The sequence below is a fragment of the Bufo gargarizans genome, chromosome 2 (assembly GCF_014858855.1).
Source record: "Bufo gargarizans isolate SCDJY-AF-19 chromosome 2, ASM1485885v1, whole genome shotgun sequence".
Lineage (NCBI taxonomy): Eukaryota > Metazoa > Chordata > Amphibia > Anura > Bufonidae > Bufo > Bufo gargarizans.
This window is the reverse complement of record NC_058081.1, coordinates 46,213,382-46,236,139: the sequence shown is the minus strand read 5'-3', so window position 1 is coordinate 46,236,139 and position 22,758 is coordinate 46,213,382. Positions and strand designations below refer to the sequence as shown.

General features: G+C 42.6%; 1 protein-coding gene across 1 annotated transcript in view; it reads left to right on the top strand.

The window, feature by feature from the left end:
• ELL (elongation factor for RNA polymerase II) overlaps positions 1 to 9,070 on the top strand; it is a 115,003-nt gene extending 105,933 nt beyond the window's left edge. Inside the window, exons 9-12 of the mRNA XM_044278872.1 lie at positions 2,253 to 2,319; positions 2,409 to 2,580; positions 2,919 to 2,963; positions 8,543 to 9,070. Coding sequence (XP_044134807.1) covers positions 2,253 to 2,319; positions 2,409 to 2,580; positions 2,919 to 2,963; positions 8,543 to 8,659 — 401 coding nt within the window. The 3' untranslated portion in view covers positions 8,660 to 9,070. The remainder of the gene's footprint in view (positions 1 to 2,252; positions 2,320 to 2,408; positions 2,581 to 2,918; positions 2,964 to 8,542) is intronic.
• The last annotated feature ends 13,688 nt before the right edge of the window (positions 9,071 to 22,758 follow it).

The window sequence follows — 22,758 nt, the reverse complement described above, 5'->3', positions numbered from 1 at the left end:
GGGGGACCTGCGGAAGCAGTGGACTGAGTCTGGAGTAGAAACATCCAGAGTCACCGTGTAAAGGCGTGTGCAGGAAATGGGCTACAGGTGGCGCATTCCCCAGGTCAAGCCACTTTTGAACCAGAAACAGCGGCAGAAGCGCCTGACCTGGGCTACAGAGAAGCAGCACTGGACTGTTGCTCAGTGGTCCAATGTACTTTTTTCGGATGAAAGCAAATTTTGCATGTCATTCGGAAATCAAGGTGCCAGAGTCTGGAGGAAGTCTGGGGAGAGGGAAATGCCAAAATGCCTGAAGTCCAGTGTCAAGTACCCACAGTCAGTGATGGTCTGGGGTGCCATGTCAGCTGCTGGTGTTGGTCCACTGTGTTTTATTTTGGAGCACTTCATGCTTCCATCTGCTGAAAAGCTTTATGGAGATGAAGATTTCATTTTTCAGCACGACCTGGCACCTGCTCACAGTGCCAAAACCACTGGTAAATGGTTTACTGACCATGGTATTACTGTGCTCAATTGGCCTGCCAACTCTCCTGACCTGAACCCCATAGAGAATCTGTGGGATATTGGGAAGAGAAAAGTTGAGAGACGCAAGACCCAACACTCTGGATGAGCTTAAGGCCGCTATCGAAGCATCCTGGGCCTCCATAACACCTCAGCAGTGCCACAGGCTGATTGCCTCCATGCCACGCCGCATTGAAGCAGTCATTTCTGCAAAAGGATTCCCGACCAAGTATTGAGTGCATAACTGAACATTAATTATTTGAAGGTTGACTTTTTTTGTATTAAAAACACTTCTTTTATTGGTCGGATGCAATATGCTAATTTTTTTAGATAGGAAATTTGGGTTTTCATGAGCTGTATGCCAAAATCATCAATATTAAAACAATAAAAGGCTTGAACTACTTCAGTTGGTGTGTAATGAATCTAAAATATATGAAAGTCTAATGTTTATCAGTACATTACAGAAAATAATGAACTTTATCACAATATGCAAATTTTTTTAGAAGGACCTGTATATCCCTTCAGTTATGATGCTGGTTCTTGGCAACCACTTACTTTTACCTGATGAGTGACACATTGCTGAAATCGGCATTTGTCACTACTTTATACTGCCTTCAGTGGGGTCAGCATAAAGTTCATGATAGGTTCCCTATAAGGATTTCACAGAGAACATATTGTTTTAGTGCAGTATTAAGGAGATCCTCAATACATGACCTGTTGCCGCTCCTTGAGGGCTGGAAACACTGCTTTGGATTGTGTATCATTTTATAAATCTAAATGTGTGACCAGGACTCTGAGGACTATGAAGCATTTTAGGGCTTTTATCACTTTTGTGAGTGCGTTTATGAATATGATCATTTGGAAATGTGGATTCAGGTTTAGTATTCTAGACGTGCATTTGCCATAATGCAGTCATTATTTAATGGCAGTCTTGAAATACCCTAATAAAGCAGAGTCTCTCCTGTTTGGCTGACGTCCTGTGAACTGCGGGTTTTCATAATCTCCTATCAAATCCCTCCTGGTAGCCTTCAAGTCCCTCTCCTTTAAATCTATCTCCACTTTGCTTGTTCCTCCGTATAGCCCATGTATATAGTGGTGGTGAAGATATAATTTCTGCCCCAAGAGATGAGAAGGGTACTCGTATACCAAGGCCATACAACGATCTGCAGTTATAAAACTTCCCTGACTCACACAGTCTATATTATATAAGTGTGCAGAATCTGCAGTGTATCCTATGTGATGCAGCTTCCCACGGATATCACTGCTATGTGCTTAAACCAATCACAAGCAGGAGAGACTGACTGAAGGTGCATCACATAGGAATACACTGAAAACACACAAATGCCACTTCAACTTAAATCTGGTATACACATGGCATACAAAAGAGCCTGTGCTGCACCTTATATATACTACATGTCCGTTCCTGGTAACCGGATGTCTGAGGCAGCGCTCATGCTCCCATTGCCAGCTTGTACAATTGAAGGCACATCACTTAGAGTTGCAGAGAAAGCTGGAACTAAGAGGCCATTAGTCAGACATCCAGTGGGGAGAGCATGGATCTTGTGAATGTCACCACGGTGCCCCTTTTTGATGTTACAGCTCACATAAGCAGGGTTTTTATTTGGATGCATCTTGGACATCCTTTATTCTGTACAGTCTTGTTTGATTTGTGGCCTTATCTTGCAAGATCATGCATTTGAACATTATTTGGCTAATAAGGAGGAAACTTTTTTTTATTTTTATCCTGTTTCTAGATTTTAATGGGACATGCAGTAATTCCAGTATTCCAACATCTACATCCGAGATGCCAGATTATATCCTGTGAGTATATTAACTATCACTGCCATAATTGTATAGTTTAAATTCACGCTATTCAGTCCTGATGTCTCGTTCTATCTGTAATGTCTCAGGAAATATGCAGCGATCTCATCGCTGGAACAGCGGCAGATTTACAAAAATGACTTCAACGAAGAATATAATGAATACAGAGACTTACATGCAAGGATAGAGAGGATAACCAGCAGATTTACACAGCTCGACGCCCAGCTGAAACAGCTGAGTCCGGGTTCTGAGGAGTACAAGGTAATATCGCTGGCTTATGTGTCAAGATTTCCAGCAAGAGAAGCCGCTGTATGGTGATCTATGGCAAGGACGAGAGCTAATTGTTGCATGTCTTAGAAAACCTGTATATAACACGTACATATCAGTGAACCTATGTGTGTATTAGGCAATTGCTGTAAACTATTGCTTAATACATTTCTAATGCTCGAAAGATGGCATGCTGATGTGATGCATTTTTATTTTTTTTGGTAGTAAAAAAGAATGTGACCACTAGGGGTCAGCAAACAGCTTGCAATGTATAGTCACTTCTTTACTGCTTCATAGTATTTTTTGTCGTTTTGCTTTTGTTTTTTGTTTAGACCATCCACGATCAAATCTTACAAGAGTACCGTAAAATTAAAAAAGTAAGTAGTTTTCCAAATCATAAAGATGTACATAGAATTTTTAAACCTGTAAATTATGCACTAGATTGCAGTCAGCTGACAGTTATAACTCCCAAATCCTTCATATGTATGTACACTTGGCTCAGCCAAGTATGCATGTCCTGAACAGAGAGAGCCACTGCCGCACACCTTTGCCACTGGTTTATCTCCCAAGAAGCAAAAGGATTGGGCAGTTGAAATCCATAATCTACCATTGTGGTAAAGTGTTGAGGTTCCCATACACATTATATGGTTGGCTAGTCCAGCCTATCCCAGCTGGTTCCACTAACATTTATGTAATCTTTGCAGCCAGCTTTAGTTTGTGTCAAGGTGAAAAGACTGAAATCTATTTATATGTAGTTAATTTCTTTTATTCTATCCATTATCAGTAATTCTGTATTATTTGAGCACACTAGAAAAGTTTGGTAGAATTTACTTGTAATGATGAGGATTCTTGAGGAAGACTAACGTGCTACAGCCTCTATTTGGTGCTGTCTGCTCAATGGTATGGTGAAATTTAGGATTTACATAGTTTATTTGGATTGACACGAGCTGGATTAGCAAAAAAAATATATTAAAGGATTTTCTCTGTATATCAGTTTCCATCTATATGTACATATCTGTCATCACGATACTATCCTGTCGGCGAAGCTGAAGGGAAAGGGTGGGCGGGTTTATCGGCAACGCTGGAGGGCGTACTGTATGAGAGGAGAGAGAGGCGTTCTTTGGCTCTGTAGGGAGGGGGGGTGCGTTCCTGGGCACCTTTTGTATGACAATAACGCCCCTCTGGGCACCTTACTGCCTCATTAGCATAAGGATAAAAGTGGATTTTTATGAAGATATAAAGCGAGCTCCAAGGGAAGACCTATGGAAAGAAGGTATGAAGAACTGTAAGGACATACTTTTGGTTTAGTATTGATTATACAGGTGACAGTTTCCCTTTAATGGTTCTGCGCATCCTGCTGCATGACGCACAGAGTGGTAGTGAATTGCTGCCAATGTTAAAATATGTTGCATCTGAACTTTTGAGCCTTGCTCGTAGCTCCAAAATAAAATGCAAGTAAATCTGTAACATTATACATGCAGTCCTGTCTGTAGGCAGCTGGATATAAAGCAGGAGCTGCTGAGCAGGTTGATGTATAGTTTGTGGATAAATATTCAGTGTAATTTATACATTATGCCTGTTACAATAACGGGCGCTAAAATTGTCCGGCATGCACACCACGCTCCGGCCGATCAACGCCGTCTGTACAGACCGCGGCGAAGGCGCACTGGTTGGATGGCAGGGGAGCTGTGGCCTGCCCATAGGGTGACACACTGCAGGGAAACTTTTGTGTGTAGCGTTGTGTCCGTGTGGAGCGCAGTGTCCTGATTGGACGCCACGCATGCGCAGTGCAAAACTGGTGAGACCCACACACGGACACAGGACACTCACACAGGGATTTTATAATTATAGATTTAGCTGCGCTGTCTTTGCAATGGTCAGTCCAACTTGGTGATTGACAGCCTTCTTTATGTACTTGCTAGTAAAGATAACACTCAATCACTGAGTAGGGACACCCTATGGACTCCTAATCCCAGAATGAGTAGTAGAGGATTAAAGGGGGTTTCTGGTTTCGTGCATGATCTGTCCAATATGCTGTCTGTATCAGCAGCCTCCATCTGAGTTGATGAGAATACCTGTATTTACTTGCTCTGATGCTCCCTCTGGTCACACTGTAAACTCGCAGCTCAAGGGCATTTTTTCTTTTTTCATTCAGTTGGTGACATGCTGGGCTTTTCATCACTCTACTAAGCAGAGACTCTCGCCTAGCACTGAGCCTGGTGACATCACTGGCATAGCTCAGGTGCTCATAAGGTCGTTTCACATAAGGGGATGACTAGAGGGAGGACTTGGGGGCGAGATATTACTCTGCAGACTCGCGCTCCCTTGTGGGACCCATAAAGCAGAGCGACAGGAAATGACAGAAGGAGGACACAGCGATGTAAGAAAGCCCAGTGGCAGGGACCCGCTAGAGTCCCAGAGGACAGCGAAAATGCTTGGAAATCCTTCAGGGGAACTGTACATCAATAAGGATAGGTGTAAATAAAAATGTATATTAACCCAGAAAACCCCTTTAAATTAATAAGGTACAGGTTATACTGAGTCTTAACCACAAAACTACATATCAATCTGCTCACATCCTCCTGCTCTATAACATGGCACATGCAGAGCAGCATCATATTCAAAAGGGAATCCTTCACCAGGATCTGGAATTTTTATGAGGTATACATAAGTATTACTGCAGATAGAGTCCAGATTTTTATTTTTCACATGCCCTCGTTCCCAGCTGTTAGAGCTGAAAGCTGCTGTGAAATACCGTATTTTTCGCTTTATAAGATGCACCTAGGTTTTTGAGGAGCAAAATAAGAAAAAAAATATTTTGAACCAAAAGGTGTGCTTTTGGTGGGTTTTGAACTAATGGGTGGTCTGTAAATGGCACTATTATAGGGGATCTGTGGGTGCCGCACTGTTATGGGGTGGATCTGTGGGTGCCGCACTGTTATGGGGTGGATCTGTGGGTGCCGCACTGTTATGGGGTGGATCTGTGGGTGCCGCACTGTTATGGGGTGGATCTGTGGGTGCCGCACAGTTATGGGGGCATCTTATCCCCCCTTCCTAAATAATTGTCCCTGTGTAAATAGTGACCCCCAATACAACAGGCCTCGCGCACAGCAGTCTTCATATGTAAAGCGTAGTAATTTAATCCTTAACCAGTGGGTTAGCTTTGTTAAAGTAGCGCAATCCTCTGTAGTAGTAGTACTTACTATCAAACTACTGTAGGAGGCCGTCTAGAAACGGAACGTCTAGGGCTGCAACGATTAATCGATGTAATCGATAATAATCGATAACTGGATTAGTTGTCGACGAATCCAGTTATCGAATAATCGCCGATTCGTTGCTTTGCGGGCGGGCGCCGGGCGGTTTACTTTAAGTCGCTGCATCTTTATTTTACCTTACAATTGTGACGCTCCAGTAACAACTACAGGCAGAGAGGAGGGCGGCGTAACGTCACTTACTCACGTGACGCACCTGCTCCGCCTCCTTCATTCATAAAGTGGGGGGAGCAGGTGCGTCACGTGAGTAAGTGACGTTACGCCGCCCTCCTCTCTGCCTGTTAGTTGTTACTGGAGCGTCACGATTGTAAGGTAAAATAAAGATGCAGTAGGTGATTAGTCTGCTGTGAGCAGCAGGGCCGGCGCTGCTATGGAGAGGGGGATCTGTCTATGGCACCGCTATGGGGAGGATCTGTCTATGGCACCGCTATGGGGAGGGGGGAGGATCTGTCTATGGCACCGCTATGGGGAGGGGGGAGGATCTGTCTATGGCACTGCTATGGGGAGGGGGGATATATGCACTGTTATGGGGAAAGGAATCTGTGCACAGATCCCCCTCTCCATAGCAGCGCCACCCACAGATCCCCCTCTCCATAGCAGCGCCACCCACAGATCCCCCTCTCCATAGCAGCGCCACCCACAGATCCCCCTCTCCATAGCAGCGCCACCCACAGATCCCCCTCTTTATAGCAGCGCCACCCACAGATCCCCCTCTCCATAGCAGCGCCACCCACAGATCCCCCTCTCTATAGCAGCGCCACCCACAGATCCCCCTCTCCATAGCAGCGCCACCCACAGATCCCCCCCTCTCCATAGCAGCGCCACCCACAGATCCCCCCCTCTCCATAGCAGCGCCACCCACAGATCCCCCCTCTCCATAGCAGCGCCACCCACAGATCCCCCCCCTCTCCAGAACAGCGCCACCCACAGATCCCCCCTCTCCAGAACAGCGCCACCCACAGATCCCCCCTCTCCAGAACAGCGCCACCCACAGATCCCCCCTCTCCATAGCGGCGCCACCCACAGATCCCCCCTCTCCATAGCGGCGCCACCCACAGATCCCCCTCTCCATAGCGGCGCCACCCACAGATCCCCCCTCTCCATAGCGGCGCCACCCACAGATCCCCCCTCTCCATAGCGGCGCCACCCACAGATCCCCCCTCTCCATAGCGGCGCCACCCACAGATCCCCCCTCTCCATAGCGGCGCCACCCACAGATCCCCCCTCTCCATAGCGGCGCCACCCACAGATCCCCCCTCTCCATAGCGGCGCCACCCACAGATCCCCCCTCTCCATAGCGGCGCCACCCACAGATCCCCCCTCTCCATAACAGTGCCATCCACAATTTATTTTAATATGGCCTTTGAACATAAGTTTTCAGGTGAAATCATATAAACCGCTTTGTTTTGTAATTTTGTCGTTTTTCTCGATTAATCGTATATTCAAATAATCGTTAGCTGCAGCCCTAGTAACGTCACTCACTCACGCACCTGCTCCTCCCACTTTATTAATGAAGCAGGCGTGTGACGGAGTGAGTGACGTTACGCTGCCGGACGGCCTGCTACAGTAGTTTGATAGTGAGTACTACTACAGAGGATTGCGCTACTTTAACAAAGCTAACCCACTGGGTTAAGGATTAAATGACTACACTTTACATATGAAGACTGCTGTGCATGTCAGAATGTTTCATACATCTCCAAGTGTTATAATCTGGGTGGCCCTCCTATATCTGCTTACCATTCTGTTGAGTTACAGCTTACTACCTGAAGGCTTCATTGTTTGCCGTGCACATTATTTTTGAGCTGTGCCTATTTTAGAACAGTATTTGTTGTGAAAATGATTCTGCTAGAAATGTTACATGTATTTACATGGTGCAATAATTTCTGGCAGGTTTTTGGGAAGGATGTCCCTGTAAATGCTCCTTCCCGACAATCTGCCCGTCTAAAGGTGAAGCCGATCATCCAGTGAGCAAGCAAAACACTCGTTCATCAGGGGCAGCTAAATTACTGGTATCATTTCTGGGCAGCAGATCGTGCCGTCTAAACAGCGATCTGCTGCCAGAAACAATGTAGCTGTAGTGACTGCTCTTCATACTGTGGAGGTGATCACTGCATGTAAATGCAGAGCTGCTCCAGTTAACATGCAGCCAACTCTGGGGACGGAACGCATCCTTGGTAGGTGTAAATGCACCTTTAAGGTGGATTTAGATTTGCAGACGAGCAGCAGATTCACCTCTGCGATAAGAGGAAAAGCAGTTACTATGACGATCACAGCTGCACTGTTCCTGGGCAGCAGATCTCAGGTAAGATAGCACGATCTTCTTTCTAGAAACGATTATTTAGGTGCCTGCACCACCTACTGTTTCACCTGCTGAACAAGCAATTAGTTTGTACATCGGGTGATCGGCTGCACCTTTTGACGGGCAGATTGTCAGGAAGGAGTGTTTGCAGGAATGTTTCTCCCAATAATCTGCCCAATTATCTGGGCGTGTAAATCCATCTTTAGTCTACATCTCCAGTCTCCTACCTGCAAGCAGGTGGTCAGGGAATATTGAGAGTTGTAGTTTTGCACAGCTGCATAGTAATAGCGTAATAGCAGTCCATAAGGCATCAATAGTCATTCTTACAAAAGGTTATTGTAGCTTCTTACTCATTTTGGAATTTGTTTCCCTTTTCTTCTTACAGTCAAATCCAAAATACAGTGAAGAGAAGAACAGATGTGAATATCTCCATAATAAACTGGCTCACATAAAGAAACTGATTGCACAGTATGACCAACAGCAGTTTCAGTCTTGGCATTAATGCCCACATCCAGGTAGCAGCATCTTTGCACCTGGGTATGTGACTATTTTTTTTGTTCATTTTTTCCCCCTCTGTTCTGATACCTTTTCTCCTGCCAGCACCAGTGAAAGTATTTGCCGTAAGGAGCAGTCAGACTTTTGGTTAAATTTATGGAAGTCTTTCTTCTGCCAAACCAAGTAGTGGAATCTGCACTTGGTGTGGACATTTTCTCCATAAATGCGTTTTAAGTACAATTTTAATATATATATTTTTATTTTTTTTGTCCCATGCCCTTTTCTTTTTCTTCATCCCTTTTTAACATTTTTGTTGGACTAATGAGAAATATACAAATGCCAAAAGAAGATATGCTATTTTTATTTCCTGAATTATTGCTGGAATCCAATAATAAACCAATTAATACTGTTGAATGTATGCTGCGATTTCCAAGTGTGGTTCATATACAAGGGCTATACCCCAAATCCTTCATGTAAGTAATTCTGACATGTTGTGTAGGGATTTGTTCATATCTTGTAAACCCACCCCACGGTTCGAGTGTTATATGGTTGAGATTTTCCCTCCCTGCATGTAATGTAGTCCTTTTACTACTCTATTAGTGTCAGCAGTAAAAAACTTTAAAATCCAAGTGACTGAAGACTGACTATACCATAAAGCCCCGCATCAGGCCTCTTGCCCACGGCTGTATGCCCTCCGAGATATACGGTCCGTGAGCGGGCCATATTTCCCGCAGCAGCATTGATCGTGCGCTTGGGAGTGCACAGCATCCTAGATTAGTGATGCTGTGCACGTCGGGCCGCCTGCGGGACCATACTGTTCAGTTGACTGTGAAAATAGCATTAAATCCTATGAACTAAAAAAAATTACAGCCCATATATTATGCAATTGGGAATTATGCCTTATCTGGAGCACTCTGCATGGGGGGGGGCTCCATTCAGGAGCATCTGTGGGCTTGTTTGTGTGAAGCAGTACATAGACTGTGTGACTTTGCATTCACTGGGGCTGAGCTAGAATATGAGGCTCGTGGATGGGAGTGGTGCTGTGTGGTGTGGGAAAAAAACAGGTCCTTTTTTTTCTAATCTCCTACAACGCCTTTAAGGCATCTGTGTTCAAGACATTTTGTCCTAGCTTCTGTACTTTCAAATCACTTTCCCTGAGATGTGTATGGAGGCTTCTGTGCCAGTTAGGGAGATTTGCACCTTTGCCTCCCTTTTCCCCATTTACAAGAGACCATTTGTGTGTGTTATAGACTGAAAAATAAAGACCATGACTTGAATGGACCTGGGATACTGGACAATGCCTTCAACAAGCTTGAGAACCTACTGAAATGTTTTGGCAATGTGTGCCTGTTTGTAATATGCCCTTCCTTCTTATGTAGTCATTTAGACCCCGCTAGCTTTCCGTCTGATAAATTTGCATCTCCACCCCAGTTTTATTATACAAAGCAGAGAAAATGTATGTGTGTATATATGTATATATGTGTATATGTATATATATATATATATATATATATATATATATATATATATATATATAATAAGAATATGTCGTGAGCAGCAGTGAAGATGGCATACACATTAGACAGAAGTAGATTGATGGTCAAATAATTGCTGAATGAAATATTGTTATACCGAGGCAGCCATCCATGTTCAGTGACCTGGACTTTGAGAAATGAAAATTTGTGTAACAGCCGACTGCACCGTACACAAAGACTAGTAACGATCAGAAAAACATTTTGAGTCTGTCATGGGTTATCTAAAATTATTTTTTCATTGCTAAATTTCACCTACATTTTTGCTAAAATGGTCTACTGTGATCAAGTTTAATGTGTGTGGCCACGCTAAAGGAATCCGTTAGGCTCCCATATACATTATTGTATGTTTTAGTCACCGATGTGAAGCTTTTGTCTGATAGGCAAGAGAAAGATCTTTGTAGACGAAAGATCTTTTTTTGAAAGAACATTCTCAGGAATATTGTTAGTCATTTGCCCAGTGTATTTGAACATGTAAGGACTAAAATGTTTATGGCCGTGAAGCAGTCATTCACCACATAATTAGATCAATCTTGAACCGATTTCTATTTGTGTAAAAACCCTTTTACTGGCTGAGCAAGTGTTTGTATGAAGGCTCGTTAGCAATTATCTGCCAGTGTTAAGGTGCCGCTTATTACCTGATGAACAAGCGAAACTCTCATTCATCAGTTGATTGTTTGTGCGTTCACCTGAATCATTGTTTGCCGGAAGCAGATTGTGCCGTCTAAACCCACTCTGTTGCCGGCATACATTGATTCTGTATTTGGACGAGCGATGGCATTAGTGATCTCTCCTCCCCATACTGTGGAGGAGATTGATGCATGTAATAGCATCCGTCTTTCCATCTGACAAGCATGGTGCTTACTTCACGACAATCGTCTGCTAAACCTAGCAGTGTAAAGGGGCCTTATGTCTGCCATAGCGCACTACAATTTCTAATCCATTGATGTCCAAAAATATTCAACACCAATGTAATCTCATTGCTTCCCTTTTTATGAGACTGGTTAGAAGGGAAATAAATCCTTCCATGTAACATAACCTACTTGGGACCTCAGTAATAGGCTGACTGACCTCTGTCTGATTGCATCTCGCCTTCCTTTCAACATGATAACAATACCTTGGTATCATGTTATGGTTTTTAGGCAGTAGTTTAGAACTGCATTACCACACTAGGACTTGTAAAAGAAGTGTGCATGTGGCTATCAACATATATGATCTCTTTTTTGGCGCTAAAGAGATTAGGTCCTTTTGGTCCTAATCCGGATATATGGTTTATTAAAGCTTAGTCTCTTGTGTCCTAAATTTGTGACATGACAGGTGCAGGTCATACAGCACTCTATACTGGTTTCTTTATTCCGTTTCTTGTGTATTTTTTACTAAAATGTATAAATACAAGCAAAAGTGTAAAGTACAGTTATGAAAAATGAAGGCTGTATTTAATGCTGCTTTTTACCGCAGTTTTTCTGTGTTTAGATAAACCAGTAGTCAATAGAAAATTATCTGTGTGCCTATAGGAAAATATAGTAATGCTCTTATGTATATAGCAGCTCCATACTGGATTACAATATTTCCTGGTATGCACTTTATTGCCATTACCGATCCATTTAGAAATCATGACCCATCTGCAGTGGCAACTTCTTATCTCTCTAACACCAAAATGTGTACATTTGTCAGTTAATACCCTTTGTTGTGCTCTCCGTCTCTGAGGTTATGGTAGTGGCATAAGGGCTCTTTCAGAAGAAGACCTCATATGGATGGGCGTCCATGTGCAGTCCATTTTTCTTGCAGACCCTTAACTTAAAGACTGCAAGGCCTTTTACATGAGCCGATGAGCATTTGTATCAATCTTTGTTCCTGATAATTTGCCTATGTAAAACGTGCCGGCAATCAGACGATGAACAAGCAAACGCTTGTTCGTCAGGTGATCATATTGTACTGCTGTGTAAAGTACCACAAAACACTACACTACACTACCCCCCCCCCCCCCCTTTCACTTATTAACCCCTGATCACCCCATATAGACTCCCTGATCACCCCCCTGTGATTTTTTTCTTTTTTCTTTTTTCTTTTTTTTTCTTACAAAGTCTCATATTCCACTAACTTGTGACAAAAAATAAAAAATTCTTGGAACTCCCCATGCCCCTCACGGAATACCTTGGGGTGTCTTCTTTCCAAAATGGGGTCACTTGTGGCGTAATTATACTGCCCTGGCCATTTAGAGGCCCATACGTGTGAGAAGTAGTTTGCAATCAAAATCTGTAAAAAATGACCGGTGAAATCCGAAAGGTGCACTTTGGAATGTGGGTCCCTTTGCCCACCTAGGCTGCAAAAAAGTGTCACACATCTGGTATAGCCGTACTCAGGAGAAGTTGGGGAATGTGTTTTGGGGGTGTCATTTTACATATACCTATGCTGGGTGAGAGAAATATCTTGGCAAAAGACAACTTTTCCAATTTTTTTTATACAAAGTTGGCATTTGACCAAGATATTTATCTTACCCAGCATGGGTATATGTAAAATGACACCCCAAAACACATTGCCCAACTTCTCCTGAGTACGGCGATACCACATGTGTGACACTTTTTTGCAGCCAAGGTGGGCAAAGGGGCACATATTCCAAAGTGCACCTTTCGGATTTCGCAGGCCATTTTTTACACATTTTGATTGCAAAGTACTTCTCACACATTTGGGCCCCTAAATTGCCAGGGCAGTATAACTACGCCACAAGTGACCCCATTTTGGAAAGAAGACACCCCAAGGTATTCCGTGAGGGGCATGGCAAGTTCCTAGAATTTTTTATTTTTTGTCGCAAGTTAGTGGAATATGAGACTTTGTAAGGGGGGAAAAAAAAAATAATCATTTTCCGCTAACTTGTGACAAAAAATAAAAAGTTCTATGAACTCACTATGCCCATCAGCGAATACCTTAGGGTGTCTACTTTCCGAAATGGGGTCATTTGTGGGGGTTTTCTACTGTCTGGGCATTGTAGAACCTCAGGAAACATGACAGGTGCTCAGAAAGTCAGAGCTGCTTCAAAAAGCAGAAATTCACATTTTTGTACCATAGTTTGTAAACGCTATAACTTTTACCCAAACTTATTTTTTGCCCAAACATTTTTTTTTTATCAAAGACATGTAGAACAATAAATTTAGCGAAAAATTTATATATGGATGTCGTTTTTTTTTTTGCAAAATTTTACAGCTGAAAGTGAAAAATTTTTTTTTTTTTTGCAAAAAAATTGTTACATTTCGATTAATAACAAAAAAAAAGTAAAAATGTCAGCAGCAATGAAATACCACCAAATGAAAGCTCTATTAGTGAGAAGAAAAGGAGGTAAAATTCATTTGGGTGGTAAGTTGCATGACCGAGCAATAAACGGTGAAAGTAGTGTAGTGCAGAAGTGTAAAAAGTGGCCTGGTCATTAAGGGGGTTTCAGCTAGGGGGGTTGAAGTGGTTAATACTGTGTAACTACATTTTATATGTTGTGATGTATATCCTGTTCATTTGCACTGTATTTGCGAGACTCTGTGAAAAGGGTTAATGAATACTGAGAGACTTCTGGGACTTTGAAAGAGAAGCTTATAATTTTCTACAGCTACCATATGGTGAAAAGAACATGTTTTGGAGGGAAAAAGCCAGACTTGTTTCCCACCAAAACCAAACAGTGACTTTTTGAATGTCTGGTTTTAGCTATGTTATGTCTGGTAACTTGTTTTTGTCTGGGAAAACTGCTGTGTCATTGCCATTGAATATCATTGGAGCTCTAATGTAAGCACATTGTAACTGCTTGTGCTGAGTTTCTCCACTCCACCCCTCCCACTAGAAGGTTCTAGTCTAGCTAGAAATTGTATATAAGGAGAGCAGTTAGGAAACACTGCTTGGAGGTAGAACTCATGTCAGTCTGCATGAGTGACCAGAAAATGACTCTCAGATGGGGTCACTGAGCCACAAACCATGGGTCATCAGACCTGTAAACCTGGACTACTGAGCTACAGACCCTAGGCCTCCAGCCTTTGATCAGGGTACCAGCATTCTGAGAGAGGGACAGCTAGCTTTCTTCAGCATCAAACCCTTTTGCCAGGAAGGAGACTGGAGAAGCCAGCCCTATGCCTTGCCTATATTATTTTGCCCCTGAATTCCTCCAGTAAAGAAGCACCCTGGTTTACTGCAAATGCTGACTCTCTGGATTTTTTCCCATTGGGGTGCACCACACCTTAACATCCCTTTCGGAGAGCAGCAACACGTGACACCTCGATGGGTAGCGTTGGGGCCACCCCATACCTGGCCACTGCACCTACTCTACACCCAGACATAAGCATTACCCGTCTAAATGAGCTCTCTGCCCTCTTTCTTTTCTATGTGCATAATCGTGTGTGTGTGTGTGTGTGTGTGTTTTGTTTTTGTTGCACCACAAAAATTGCTGCAGACAGAGTGCACCAGTGCTAGGTCACGATTTGGGCAACAATCCCAATTCAGTTTACATTTTTAAGTGGTTTCTGGTTGATATGGGCTATAGCAGTGATGCCCATAAGCATGACATTGGAATGCCACAAGTAATCACTAGCCACAGAGCTGATGTAATAAATAACAGTACCAGACTGTAGTAGTCGGTGATCTACTTGATTCAATGGTCCTGTTTAATGGCATGTCACTGCTTACAGTGTAATTTGTCATTCATTTTTTTTTTTTCTAATGTGTAGTATATACTTTAATTGGCAATGCTCCCTGTCTTCTGTTTAATTAACTGTGGATACATGCTACACACTGACTACTGCTGCCCTCACTGCTTCACTCCATATAGACAGTGAGAGCAGCAGCAGTCGGTGTGGAACGTATCTCCATAGTTAACCCTTAAAGGGGTTATGTCATCTGAGACAATGGGACATATCACTAGGATATGCCACAATTATTAGGTGTGGGGTGGAGCCCCCTGGAACCCGCACCTATATCAAACGGAGCGGGCCAAAGTGGTGGCTGGGGGACTCCAGTCCAGCCACCACCAAGCACTCTCCCGATGGAGGTGAATGGGAGCGCACCGTGCATGACCAGCCATCACTCCAGTTCACTTCTATACTACCGACAGAAATGGCCAAGCCAATGCTTGGCAATTTTCAGCTGCCCTATAGAAATGAATAGAGGGCGGCTGCGCTTGCGAAGTGCGCCGTCTATCACTTTCGTGGCTCAGTTCTCGATATGGGTGCGTTTTATATATATATATATATATATATATATATATATATATATATATATATATATATATATACATATATATTTTATACATACATACATACACACATACATACATACATACATACATACATACATACATACATACATACATACACACACACCCAGCCTTGCCAAAGCCATAACTTTAATTTTTCCATTCACATGGATGTGCACTTCAGTTCCACAGCCCCTTAAAAAAGAGAGAACATCTATTCTAGAAATAGGCATTTCTATCATAGTGCAAGATGCTCAGATCTGCAAAATGCGGAACACACACTGCCAGTATCCATGTTTTGTGGGTCTGCAAAAATGAATATGGTCATGTGAATGAGCCCTAACACTAAGCTCCTATTGAGCCCTACCACATGCAGGGGCTCCATGGGAACTAATGTGTGGCAACCTCATGTCATTCAAGAGGACCAAAGCTGCCACAAACTATATCCCATAGATGGATGCAAGTTATTTGTACCTGAAGAAGGGGTATATCCCCGAAACGCGTTGTACCGCTTGCTCAATAAAAGAACCCCTAATCTAAACCAACCACTGGGTGGTTTTTGCGCCTTGGGACATTCCTACTCTTTACTGAACTACTGGCTTTCTGAGGGATTCCAGGCATCCCTGATCTATCCCGGGCTGCATACCATCCGCCATGAGGGGATTTTGCTAACCTGATATATGCCTACATTAATGTTGTGCCTAATTTAGCACAGCTCCACAAGGTGAGCCTCCATTTTTGCAGATATTACTTATTTTCTATTCAAGAGTATATTACCCTATGGTGCGCCATTTTTTGTTGTACAGTTGAACAAAGCCTGTCATAATTGCGCATGCTCCCGGTTTTTATCTTCACAGATGCTGTAGTCTTTTTTAACCATGGCATCTGGGGGGTTAAACTTGTGCAATTGACATTATCGTCGGTTGCATACATTAGCCCCAAGTTTCTGTTAAAAACAGCAGGCACCAGACAGCTATGACGGCCGCTGCGCTCGTGAGCAGGCTACATATTTAAAGACCCAGCCGCCAACATATATATATTTGTAAGGCGATCAGGAAAAGGTTAAGTAAACAGAAGACAGGGAGCATTGCAAAGGCACAAAATGGGCCACTTTAGAATTTTCAGTGTTAAACTGGCTGACATTAGTGATGTGCTAATGTCAGCTGCACCTAACTATGCTATTCTTGTGATGATTCATGCCCCAGTTACTGCAAGATTTCTTACTTTAATAATATGCAAATTAGCCTCTAGGAGCAGGGGGGCATTGCTCCTGCTCCTAGAGGCTCTGGTTCTCCCACCTCATTACATGAGCTCCAAGTCTTGATTGACAGGGCGTAGGCACAGTGAGGCAGCTGGCGATCGTCCTTCCCTCACCGCTTCTACTGAACGGCGCAAGATTTCTCCAGCACACAGGGGCGGCAGGAGAATGCGAACGCTGCCTGGCGTTGTCAATAAAGACTTGGAGGGCGTGTAATGAGGTGGGAGACCCTGAGCCTCTAGGAGCAACGCCCTCCCCCTGCTTCCTAGAGGCTAATTTGCATATTATTAAAGTAAGAAATCTGCAGTAACTGGGACATGAATCATCACAAGAATAGCATAGTTAGGTGCAGCTGACATTAACACATCACTAATGTCAGCCAGTTTAGTACTGAAAATTCTAGTGATAGAAACCCTTTAAATGACCGCAAACCCAGGTATGTGGTGGACTGTGAACTGCATCCTTCATATTAGCCATACTGATGGCTTTTAGATTTCACACCCCTCTGGGGTGGCAGGGGATTATACAGTGTGTGCTTCTTTATTTATTATTTTGCTGAGCCCAGGGGCATTAAATAATTTCTTGAAGCAAGCCTATACTCATGTGAATACAATATCTAAATGAATGTGAGGAATTTCAAGTCGGTAAATGGGAGCATTTTGGAGATTAGTGGTTTGTGTTCATCAATGCGGAATTAGAAATAAATATTGCAGTGTCAGCCTGCCTTCTGCATTTTGCAACCTGTGCATTGTACTATTAATACTAGCAGAGGATTCTTGAGAGGCAGTGGAAATTTCCTCTGTCTCATGAGACTTAGCTGCTAGTCCTGGAAATTTCCACTGTCGAATGAGACACAGCTACTAGTCCAGGAAATTTCCACTAGCATCCTCTATCTGTCAGCTGCTAGATTCTTCACCCCTAACAACTGTATCACAATGCTCTGGAATGTAATTCATAAGCAGGCACCGTTCCTCCCAGAGCTTCTTATTAGCATCGTTTTACTTTGAGACTAAAATAAGACAATTGTAGTTTTAGAATTGGATTCTGGGAGTATAAAGGATTATGTAATAAATCATTCACTCACACGCTGCCACATGATGCTGATAATCCTTTTGACAATGTGCTACCCTTGATGAGGATTTATAGGATACTGAAACATTGCATGTGATGCTACACTATTATCTTCTGGATGTAAAAATAAACAACAACAAAAAACATACTGATTTATTTTCCATCAGTATGTAAAAATGAACACCATCCACCCATTTATTTATTTTTTTGCATCATATCTGAACTATGTGTGTGGTGGACTTTGGTATACAGTGTATTTGGGCCTTTAACCCTTGGAGCACACTGATGATAGAAATTTTGGGTGCAAATATGATTACAAACTCACTTTAACATCTAACTTTGTATGAACTTTATCTGTCACTTTTACACATTGTGTGGTATTATACAGTGCACAGTTCATATCTCATCCTTATCACCATACATTTTCTGAAAGTACCTACAGTATCTCGCAAAAGTGAGTACACCTCTCACATTTTTGGAAGTTTATTATATCTTTGTATAGGACAACACTAAATATGACACTTTGATACAATGTAAAGTAGTCAGTGCAAAGCATGTATAACAGTGTAAATTTGTTGTGCCCTCCCTCCCACTCCTTTAATCTCTGCAGCAATGCTGGCCGCACCCATACGTCTATTTTGAAAAGACATGCACTCAACTTCTTTGGTCGACCATGGCGAGGCCTGTTCTGAGTGGAGCCTGTCTTAAACCGCTGTTTAGTCTTGGCCACAGTTTCAGGGTGTTGGCAATACTCTTATAGCATCGGCCATCTTTATGTAGAGCAACAATTCACTTTTTTCAGAGCCTCAGAGAGTTCTTTGCCATGAGGTGCAATGTTGAACTTTGTGACCAGTGTGAGAGCGATAACACCAAATGTAACAAACCTGCTCTTCGTTCACACCCGAGACATTGTAACTCTAATGAGTCAAATGACACCGGGGAGGGAAAATGGCTAACTGGGCACAATCTGGCCATTTTCACTTAGGTGGGTACTTGCTTTTTTTTGCCAACAATTTTGACATTAATGACTGTGTGTTTAGAAATTAATTTACAAGCTGTACACTGACTACTTTACATTGTATCAAAGTGTGATATCGTCAGTGTTGTCCTATGAATCTCCCATAGGCTGCAGTGTTAAATCAATGCAGTCTATGGGAGAAGTGATCAGGCGACCACATGTTAAAGTCCCCTAGGGGAAATTATGGAAGCAGTCATTAGTATGCAGGAGGAAGGGAGCTTTGTAGAAAGCACTTCACTGGCTGTACTCACCCTCCCTGGTCTTCCGGGCCCCGCTCAGCACTGTCCTGACTGCGCACAATGTTAGGACGCAGTGCACGTAGGCGTGCACTACAGTGTCGAGTCACAGTGCAGTACTGACTTGGGAGCAGTGAGTCTTGGATCTGCAGTGTGGCAGCGGCGTCCACAGAAAGCGATGTAAGTGTTTTGTTTTTTTGTTTGTTGTTTTGTTATGTCTGATCTGAGGCTGATAGAGGTTGGGGGCGTGTCTGATCTGAGGCTGATGCAGTTTGGGGGTCTAATTTTGGAGCCTGATCTGAGGTCTAATTTGTATCGACTGGTGCGTGCCATGGATCTACTTTTTTGGTATTTGCTGGCTCTATCATGAGCATCATCTTTTCCACTGAGCACCACTGATATCACCTACCTTAAGAGCCACTATGGGCCAAGACAACATATAGAAGTGCCGGCTATTTTGTTTCTTTATATAACATTTATCACGTTCTCCCATATAGTGAATGCCAAAAGTGAAAAATCAAAATAGCCAATTTGCCGCCTTTTTGTTGCTTCACTTCAATGAAAACTATACCTTGCCCTACAAAAAAAAAAAAAAAGAAAAACTCACAGCTTTGCCAATGTAAATATAAAAAAAATGAAGGGTGGCAGAATATGGTGATGAAAACAACAATTTCTCATTTTTTTATATTTTTTTTTTTGTAATTGAAATAGTTGTTGCTTGTTGAACACTTGGACCCAGATGCTTATGCCAACTCTGATGCAGACCGCTTCTCTGACTCGAACACAGCAAGTGCAGCATGGGATTTTTGTCAAAGTATCCCGCTCGTTTCTGAAGCAAACTCTTTCCCAAGCCCTCTTTCCAGTTATGAAGGAACTGGGAGACGTTAAAAATGAGGTGAAGCACACTGAGAGTAGAAGCTCTGGAAAACAACCAAGCCGCCATTATAGTTGCTGGAAAAGAACTGCGCAGCTTAGACTCTCAACACTGCATTTTCATTAATAGAGGACCAGGAACATCACAGCCGCCAGAAAAATCTATACGGATTATTGGAATTCCAGAGTCAACAACTCAATCAAATACCTGCCACGGCTGCTGCCATATTTGCAGAGCTGAGCAGGCGGTTGCCATTAGAACAAATCCACAGATCACTGAGGCCAGTACTGAAACTAAACGAGCCATGAGGGATGTGGTCTGTGGCTTGCTTAGTTATCTTGACATGACATGACGCGCTCCTCAAATTCTCAAGTGAAAAGAGGGACATGCAATTTGATTGGCAGGGTTCACTTTACCAGGACCCGGCTCCTACCTTCAATAAGCAAAGGCTTATACGTCCATTTACCGACCACCAAGTCTAGCAATATTGCTTTCAAGTGGAGCTAATCCCTGATCGGGTACTATGATGGCTACTATCACATGTACTACGTTTAATGTGAGGGGCATGAATATCCCGCAAAAGAGATCGCATTTTATACGTCTTTTGAAGAATTCCAAAACAGATGTTTGCTTCTTTCAAGAAACACATTTTAAAGCTGGGCATATACAATCACTGCCTAGTACATATTTTAAGTGGTGCTTTCACAGTTCATACTTGGGTGCGCTTAGGTCTGCGAGTGTTGCAATCAGTAAGCATATGCCTTTGTTCATATTCTTTCGAAGGCAGACTCAGAAGGGTGCTTTATATAGGTGAAGGGCAAGATAAGAGTATAGTCACGTTTGCAAGTCTATATGCTCCTAATAAAGTTCAACAACAATGACTCTAATGTACATTGGCATGTTTTCACCAATTTGCAGAAGATAATCAAATAGTGGGTGGAAATGTCAATGTGGCCCTGTCACCTCCTATTTTGGACACATCCACAGGTATGTCTGCACATTCTAGAGAATGGTAAAATATGCCGGCTTACTGGATTCTTGATTGCGCAATCTATCCTCATGAGATGTCTCGTTTTTCTCCTGGATTAGGTCTTCATCTCTGAGAGACACATTGATTCGATCCAGGAAGTGAATATTGAACCAATTACAGTGTCAGATCATTCACCTGTTTCTCTTGGTGCTTTTCTAAATTTGCCATCTAGACAGTGGTTGGTGCTTGAATAAAACACTCTTCAGGATTTGAAGTCTCTGCACCAAAAACTGACCCTATTTCTTTATAGAGAACTTGCCCTCAGATACCTCACAAATAACTGTCTGGGTAACACATAAGGTGGTTATGAGGAGGGAGCTCATTTCGCTAGGTTATAGGATCAAAAAAAGACAGACATACACCATTCTTGACTTTCTCAGCATAGAAATGCTCCACATGAGGACAAAAACCTTACAAGCCCTCCAGAAGTTGGTGCAATTGAGGCAACAGTTGAAAGATTCTCAATATAAGTTATGTTAAAACCTACCAGTACTCTATGTTAAGATTTTATGCACGTGGGGACAACGGTAATAAACTCATGTCATTCCTCTTAAAGCAAAGACAGGACACCACATACATATTCTCTATTAAATAGTCATCGGGGATAATATCAAAAACTAAAGATATTGCTTAAGCCAATTGCAAGAGGAAGTGGCAGCAATCATTAACTTTATGCCAATAGAAAAGAGTCTTGCCTTATGGTTTCCCAGTGGGCTACTATAAAAAGTTCTTGCCCATATTGCTACCTCTGCTCACAGACTGGTGCAGGGTTCTCATGTCGGGCTCCTCTTTATATAAACAAACTCTTAAGGCCATTGTCACCATACTCCCAAAAGAATGAAATGATTTGGAGCAATGTGTCAGTTATCGTCCCATTTCTCTTTTAAATGTCACCAAAAGATATGGGTGAAACTTAAGACTGAGGTGGTCATTTATTAAGACCTCAATTTTAGACGCCAGTTTTTATAACCCCTATATCTGGCAGTCTAACCTGCTAATCTTCATAATCCTCCTCAAGCATTTCCCCATTTGTTTCACCTCCTCGAGAAATTTGGAACCCTTTCCAACTTCAAAATTAACTATTCTAAGTCAGAAGCACCTTTAATATTTCGGCTCCCTGGTGACCACACGGAGGACATCGACCCCTTTAAAATGGCAATCCCCACACACATCATATTTGGGGGTCAAAATCCCTGTCCATATAGGTCAAACATATAGGGGGCCATTTATTAAGATCAGAGTCAGTCATTTACAATCACTCAGGGTTCAGTATATTTTGTGAAGTATATCTTTTTCTTTTTCATTATGACCCTAGCATCTGTATTAGGCAAGTGTGCATATGCATTTCTGAGCTAATATTGAGCTTGTATTTTCATGTCTTAGTTTAAACTGCACTGGTGTAAGAATCATCAAATTTATTAAATTGCAAAGGCCTATTTTTCAGAAAAGAAGCAGGAGTGGTGGAATTTGGCCAAAAGTAGCATTTTTATTTTTTTTTTCACAAATAAAGCTTGTGCCAAAATTTGCACACTGGTTTACTGAAGTAAATGCAAGTTATCCCCAATTAGTGGTTAAACTGTTAGTGACTCTAGCCACACCTGTGTAGACCCACCCAATTTTAGATCCCATTGCCATATGTTTCAAGTAAAGATGAACGAATTAATGCTAAACTAACTGGATTCATTCAAACAAATACAAACCTATTCTGCTCTTCTTTGGACAAAATAGGAATTATTTTTAGGATATATTAAGGAGTTCAATCGGGGAAAGAGATTAAGGTAGTGAAAGATGGTCTGTTACTATCAGGTGTGTTGACTGGCAGGCTACTGTCGGCTCAACTTTTGGCAACTAATTTAGTCTGAT